Source organism: Formica exsecta, unplaced genomic scaffold (assembly GCF_003651465.1).
Source record: "Formica exsecta isolate Colony F162 unplaced genomic scaffold, ASM365146v1 scaffold170, whole genome shotgun sequence".
Lineage (NCBI taxonomy): Eukaryota > Metazoa > Arthropoda > Insecta > Hymenoptera > Formicidae > Formica > Formica exsecta.
The window spans coordinates 274,902-282,525 of NW_021849016.1; the positions used below are offsets into that span (position 1 = coordinate 274,902).

Below are 7,624 nucleotides of genomic sequence, written 5' to 3' on the forward strand. Positions count from 1 at the left end.
GGCATTCCTAATTGTTTGAACGGCTAAAAAAGTCACGAAAAAAAAACATTGCACCTAAAAGCGGTGAGTTGGAGAGGCTCATACAAGTGTTGCAATCAATTATATGTTTGACGAAACTTTTATCTCCGAATGCCAACAAACCGAGAAGAAACTTCGAGGCCATTAAAATGCCAGCGAATTTCTCGCGAGAGAAGTATTGAAAAATTTTAACACATGATTAAATCCTCTGAAAAGGGACAATTTAATTATTCGCCACCTGTAAAAGTCTTATGTCTCATCTTTGTTCTTTCTTTCGGGTGCAATCTGGAGAAGCCGCAAGTAATATCCATCATTGGTTTGTGCGGTTGAGACGGGACAGTCTCGTAAAACGTAAATAATGCAGAGCTCCTAAAAACGACATTTTCGAGATTTAAGTGCAACTCAGTCAATAATAAATATTATTTGAAGACATGTATTGGAAGGTTTTATCTAATTTTAGTAAGACAGACGAATTGTGAATTACATTATACGGTGAAACATATAAAGAAAATATAGTGGATTTTTTTAAAGAATGTATAAAGCTGTGATTTTTATCACACACACACATACACACGCTTCGATAAATAAATCGGATTAAAATATCATAAAATTTAAATCTTTTGCGCTATTATTATTAATATTGCAGTTACTTTTCAAAATACAAGATACGATTATATGTGTGTATATAAATAATATATACGTACAATTATTCGCAACATTTTTTATGCCACCACTTGTGATTGTTTTCATAGAAAAGAAACCTTTCGTTTGACCATAAAAATTTTATAAACAAAAAAAAAAAAAAAAAAAAAAAGAACAATTCTTTATCCGTTTTTTATATCAGGAACACAATAAAAATTTTTAATAAATAAAAAAAGCCACTAAAAAGAAATATATTTTATTCACATGTTATAAAAGTGAAACAATGATTTTGATAAAAATGTATCATAATAATACCATCGTTTTCTTCTTAATTATTAAATTTCTAGAATTTCCTGTCACACCTTGAATTGACAAACGCGATGCGATCGGAGTATCGGAATAATATTCATATTAATCTGCGGAGAAACTTACGGAGATGCGGCGGCTGTAAAGTATACCCTCGCCCACGCCGGAAATATGCGATCCGATTAAAAACCGGCGCGGAAGCAAGCAGCGGCGGCCACGACCGCTTTTCAAATCGGGCCGAGACGCGTGTTGCGAGCAGCAGGATGCCACCGCCGCGACTGAGAGGGACCAGAACCGGCAGCCACGGCAAGGCGGACGGAGCGAGCGTGGAGGAGCCCCAGACCGGGTGAACCGATCCGATGGGTCGAACGCGGCAAAGCCGAGGAGCTTTTCGACCGATGGGACGAGACTCCCTCCTCTCCAAACTGCTTTGTATCTCGGCCTGATGATAATGTGTTGTTTGCAATCCGTCGCGAAAGCCGCTCCTAACCTGACCTCGACAATCTTGGACAGGCCCGTCGAATTTCCCTCCGGCTCTTTTTCCGGTTGTACTCCCAGTTGTTGCCAAATTCCACCGGCTTTTGAAACGCATCACCCAGGATACGCTTTGGAGCAGCGTAAAATCATCCGGACGCAGGATTTCGCATCAGCTGACGATTGAAAGAGCGTTTGCGATTTTTCAAAGTTTCACGCCAAGATTCGAATATCCTCGAATATTTTCTGCACGTATTCGGAGTTTATTTTTCTTTAACGAAATTGTCGGAAGGAAGATTGTCATTCTTCACTCATTTTCCAATTTCAGCATCCGGTATTTTAGCAATTAGTATCAAGTTAAAATTCTGGTAAAGTCTACTTTAGATTGATTCCAAATTTCACAAAAGCTAGTGGTACATATGTACCTTCTGTGTATTTGCTGACATTCTACACGGAAAAAAAATGCTGTTGCTTCAATTAAAGTCTACGTCACGGGCTGCCACAGACATACATAGTTCATTCAATGATATTTTTATTAGACCAAATATCTGGATTATTAAAACAACTATCCAGATATTTGGTCTAATAAAAATATCATTGAATGAACTATGTATGTCTGTGGCAGCCCGTAACGTAGACTTTAATTGAAGCAACAGCATTTTTTTTTTCCATGTATAAAATTGGCCGATCTAATTTAATTGCACTTACGTTTCATATAAAACTGAAAAAAAAAATGTATAAAGAATTAAAAAGGGTACTGACAAACGTTTAATAAAATTTCGTTAAATCGATTATATTCAATTAACATGCAATTTTGAAAAAAAAGAACAAGACATTAAAACATCGAGATAAGCACAATTGATAACAGATACAATCAGATTTTTGTAGTCGAATCTCTGCTGATTGTAGCAAACGATCATAAGCTCTCGTTGAATGACCGTTTAGTTTGTAATATTTGCTACTGAATTATTATTTAAAATCCGTCCGATAGATTGTGCAAGATGGAGAATCTCTGCGTGTAAATACAACACAATAGCGATCAAAAATTACACATAATGACAGTTTGCAAAACGCCCAGCAGTCATCGACCACCATCATCCGCACACGTATGATGAGTCATTTTCATTAATCGCAAGTATACGAAGCGCATTCCGCTCTTCGAATGACACGGCACGTTTACAAGTTGATTGGATCATTAGAGCGATTCATTAATCCCATCCCGCACGGAAGTGAGCGCGCGACAACACATGGAATATTTAAATAAATATTCAATCTACTCTTTCTTTCTCTTCTCGTCTATGATAAACACGCAATCTCCTATCGATGATGTGGTCTATCGATTCATCTTGTGTCGATCGCATCTGAATCTTTAATGAACCGGAAAATGGTGAATTGAAAGATTGGCTAAACGCGTCTCTAAATAGCTTTAACATCTTCCACGTTTTATATCGTAACAGCGCGATAACAGCATTTCTTGACACCCTACAATTTCATCTAATAATTCAATAATTCAATTCTTAATTGATTAAGTAATCTCTTATTGATTTATCAATTATTTTTCAATACCGTGTCTCCTCAGGAATATCGATTATACAGGGTGTTCCAGATTAGGTCAATGAAACTTCTTATAGGATCTTATAGGAAATCGAATTTGAAACCAAAAAATTCCGATAAACATAGGTTATCTTTGTTACAAAATTATAGCTAATAAACTCTCTGTAAGTAATTAGTTATAATAAAAAATAAGAACATTTTTATACATTTTTTTGCATTTGCAATATTTGCACTACGAATGTAGTGTTTACACAAAGATCATCGAAAAGTGATTTTTTCAAGTTTCTGCTTTTCTTGTTGTTTTGAGCTTATTTTCTTTTGAACATCTTATCAGAATTAAATCCAAAAAATTCCGATAAACATAGGTTATCTTTGTTACAAAATTATAGCTAATAAACTCTCTGTAAGTAATTAGTTATAATAAAAAATAAGAACATTTTTATACATTTTTTTTGCATTTGCAATATTTGCACTACGAATGTAGTGTTTACACAAAGACCATCAAAAAGTGATTTTTTCAAGTTTCTGCTTTTCTTCTTGTTTTGAGCTTATTTTCTTTTGAACATCTTATCAGAATTAAATAAAATTTATGTAATTTAGTTATTTAATTACCCATAAGATTTATTTCGTTATTTTTTTCAGATAAATAAAGGGATATAAAGTTATTTTTTAAAATCATCAAAAAAAATGTAATTTTTTGAAGTTTATTAGCTATAACTTTTTAACGAAATGTTTCTGGACCTATGTTTATCAAAACTTTTTTGTTCCAAATTCAATTTTCTATAGGACCATAAAGTTTTATTGACCTAATCTAGAACACCCTGTATACTTGAGAATCAACGAAATTAATTAACTAGTTCACTAGTGGACCCAAAATCAACCTTTTGTGCCAAAACTGGTAAGAGTAAATAATTTCGTATTAGTCATCGATCCAAAAAACATGGGTGTATCAAGTTTAATGTACTGAAATAAATCCGTTGCAAATTGACAGAGTTATTCATGGTGTCCATATATGATCATTACCAGTGAACTGGTTAAATATAATAAAAAAATTGTTGGATTGCTTAATCACAAAGCAATAATAAAATATTTTATTTTATTGAATAGAAAATTTAAACGCGCTGCTTCTCTACTTGAAACACGGAAATGCAATGACACAGTAATTGTAGAATCTTTTCACAGTTGTCAAACATCACTTCAGAGAGCGTAATCGCGAGCAACAAACTCGTTTGACGAACAAACATGAAGTTCAACTTTGTATCGGACGCACATGTGCGTGACATCACATCGCGAGTGCTCGCATCGTTAAACGCTCTCCCACCCAGACCTAGCAATATAGCAGAGAACACTTCTAGAGAAGCCGCCGTTATATGCGGGTCCGCTATAGCTGCGTGTCTGTAAAGCAGGAAGTTCCGTCGAAATAGAATAGAGGCGAATTGAACCTATATACCTTTACGCTTCGTGAATTTCGCATTATCTCTCATTCGCCGCGCTCGATTCTTGATAGACCGGAACGATCGGATTAAGACACGAAGGAACGATGCGTAGGAACGCACGCGTGAAATGCGCGTAAACGGTGTACGTGGTATGAGAAAGGGCACGTAGTTTAATAAATTTATTATCCGAATCTCCACCCTGTATTCCGGTGATGACGACAAATCAAAATAAATCTGACAAGCGAATGTTTTATAATAGAGGGAACATGCACAGTTGAAAAATTGGTGTTAAATTTAACAGATATCACATGTCCCAAACGGTTCATACAAGTTTTTGTATTAATTTAACATAATATATGGATATGTTAAATGGTTCGGACACTAATACTATGTTAATATTTTAACACAAAATAAATGCAAACCTCAAAGTAATTTGAAATAAATTTTGTGTAAAATCAACAATTTTTTAATGATAAAATTAACTTGGAAAAATGTTATTGACGGTCTATACTCTCATTCCTACTGTAGAATAAAATCAACATTTTTTTCTGTAAATTTTAACAAATAAATCCTGTCACTAATAATACGGAGTATATCCATTGTGTAAAATTAAAAATAGGTGCACATTGTGTTATTTTTGCACTTTTTTTAATTGTTTTAATAATTTAACACTTGAGTTCAATTAACACAATAGCAATATGTTAAATTAACACATAAATGTGTTAAATATTTAACACAAAAATTTTAACCGGCATATTTTTTAACAAGAAAACAAATTTTCCAATTATGTGAATGTATATGTGAAACAAGAAAAGAAATAGTTTGGAGGTTCAAACTCAAATGTAACGTCAAAAATTTCACGATACACTGATACGAAAAAGTCTGATACATATATATATAGAGAGAAAGAAAATACTGTGGGAACACGCGAGTTTTCTTTAGAGCTCTTTTTTGTACCGCTTCTTACTAACATAAGTGTGCGTACAGTTACAAAAAGTATTTCTCGCAAAGAAAGGATCAACTTTACAACATGCAACGCTATTATCATGCTATATTCGTGGATAAAAATGAAATTCGACGAATAGAGAGAAAATTTGCACGATAATAAAAGTCTTGATAATATAGTTAAATTAGCAAGTATAATTTTATATTCGTAGATCAGAAATTAGTGAGAAATTTTTACACGTTACTTATATATCTTTTAAAATAAAATACATTACATCACAATTTTTTTTTAAGATGTGTATATTAACGATTGAAAACCTGACCTTATATTTTTGTTTTCTAATTATTATGCCCTGAAAAAGAATTTATATGTGGAAAAAATATATACTATATTCTAATAATTTTTATTAATTATATAAAATTTTAAACTAAAATTTTGCGCGCGTAAACGAGAGCGTGGGCGTAAAATTTGCATTGTATAATATGCATATTGCAACAAGTCATTTCACGTAAGAAAAACTCGTTCTACATCAAATGTAAATTAATTATACTAGAATAAAATAAAATGTTTCCACTCTGTTCGAAAAAAAAAATAAAGAAAAGAAAAAGCATATACGTAATATATATAAGAATAAGGTACAACGAGATATTTTGCGTATATGTAAAAAAAATATTTTTATATTTTTATAATATAAAAATAACAAATACGAAACATTTTATATTTTTCATAAATTAATATTTTATTATTAACAATAGAAAAATCTATTGTACTCACAATTTTTTCTAGTATCTCATCGGAGATCGGAGGATAACGAAGCCACAACAAGATTTGTAACATGACGTTATCGACTCACACTGTCAACATCCTCGATTAAATTTTTGATTTTTTATTTGTCGTGTTGGCACGACTAGGGACGCGTTCGAAAATCCTACCCGTTAGGTAAAGTTAGGTTTCATTGACCAATTAGGACAAAGAAATCTTTGCTCCTTTTGTCCCGATTGGTCAAATCAAATTGGTCAATTTAATTAAATTGGTAGAATTTTCGAACGCACTCTAACGCGCGACCGTTTTAGACCAACCGTTTCCAACCGCTTTCGTTGAGCGTTTTATTAATTAACTGCTTTGGAAATTTGTGTTTTTCAGTGTTTTTATTATTTTAACGAACAATAAGCGACGTAATCACGGCGAGTTAAGATCGCGTGATGACTAGCTAAGCTGTATCAGCTCACATCGAAGTGCAAAATTTGAAATGTAGCCTGTGAGGAAGCGAATGGGCAGGTGAACGAATACGTTCTTTGTGTTCAAACGTCTTTTATGCAGGTCAAGCCATTTCGAAATTCATCGGGATGAGCGCGACACCCGATAAAGACGAGCGTAGAAAACGCTCGCTGGAAGCCGGCAGAGAAATGGCAAGCCTCCTCTTTTTCTTTTCTCTATTATCGAGACGTTCATCGTTTCTACTGTGTATTCTTTTTGTTTACTCCAATTACATCATTTGTTTATATTATTAATTTTATGCTCATGTTAATTTGCTATCTGTTTCATCAACTCTATTTTCAATAAATAGCACAGTCTGCGTTATAAGAATATATTATTAAGATCTGATGTATTTAATAATAATTTCGACTTTTCGTTACAGTTGGAGAAATACAAAGCAAAGCGATCTAGTAAAAACATAGGTACAAATATGCAATGCGTGGAACAGTCTGACGACGAATCATTACACAACGAAAAATCTACATTGGTTAAAGAATCTGGCGTAAGGATAAAAAACAATAGCTTTGCGTAATTGTATATTTAACATACAGTATTTTTTTGCATAATTAGTATTGATTGTTCATGTTATATTTTTCTTTTTACGTAAAGATAAATGAAGATATATCCTCGAGAGATATAACACACAGCAGTGTAAGTATAAGCGAAGGAGATGGTGATCTAGAAGGATTAGCAGGACGTGTTGCAGAACTGGAAGAATTATTACAAGGGAAAGAAGCTATAGTTGGAGCTTTAAATGCAAGGTACAACGAGATATTTTGCGTATATGTAAAAAAAATATTTTTATATTTTTATAATATAAAAATAACAAATACGAAACATTTTATATTTTTCATAAATTAATATTTTATTATTAACAATAGAAAAATCTATTGTACTCACAATTTTTTCTAGTATCTCATCGGAGATCGGAGGATAACGAAGCCACAACAAGATTTGTAACATGACGTTATCGACTCACACTGTCAACATC

At 32.9% G+C, this 7,624-nt stretch overlaps 2 protein-coding genes across 7 annotated transcripts in view; one reads left to right on the plus strand and one right to left on the minus strand.

The window, feature by feature from the left end:
• LOC115233310 (chondroitin sulfate synthase 1) overlaps nt 1–1,255 on the minus strand; it is a 20,321-nt gene extending 19,066 nt beyond the window's left edge. For 4 of the 6 annotated variants that reach the window (XM_029803643.1, XM_029803639.1, XM_029803644.1 and 1 more), the window contains exon 1: nt 1,093–1,255. The gene's annotated coding sequence lies outside the window, so the exon portion shown is untranslated. Of the gene's footprint in view, nt 1–975 lie in introns of all 6 variants that reach the window. The other 2 variants (XM_029803641.1, XM_029803642.1) reach the window with 2 other exon arrangements.
• A 5,171-nt stretch (nt 1,256–6,426) lies between these two features.
• Nucleotides 6,427–7,570, plus strand: LOC115233326. Its single transcript, XM_029803667.1, has 4 exons — nt 6,427–6,785; nt 7,016–7,135; nt 7,243–7,394; nt 7,546–7,570. Exons 1-4 carry the CDS (start codon nt 6,723–6,725, stop codon nt 7,568–7,570), a joined length of 360 nt encoding a protein of 119 aa, XP_029659527.1. The 5' UTR covers nt 6,427–6,722.
• Nucleotides 7,571–7,624: the final 54 nt, after the last annotated feature.

What these genes read in the sequence shown, in the direction of transcription:
- LOC115233326 (XM_029803667.1), top strand. Translation starts at nt 6,723, where the DNA reads ATGAGCGCGACACCCGATAAAGACGAGCGTAGAAAACGCTCGCTGGAA. An exon ending in TGGAAGCCGGCAGAGAAATG is followed by an intron (nt 6,786 to 7,015) that starts GCAAGCCTCCTC and finishes TTTTCGTTACAG; the next exon opens with TTGGAGAAATACAAAGCAAA. An exon ending in GTTGGAGCTTTAAATGCAAG is followed by an intron (nt 7,395 to 7,545) that starts GTACAACGAGAT and finishes AATTTTTTCTAG; the next exon opens with TATCTCATCGGAGATCGGAG.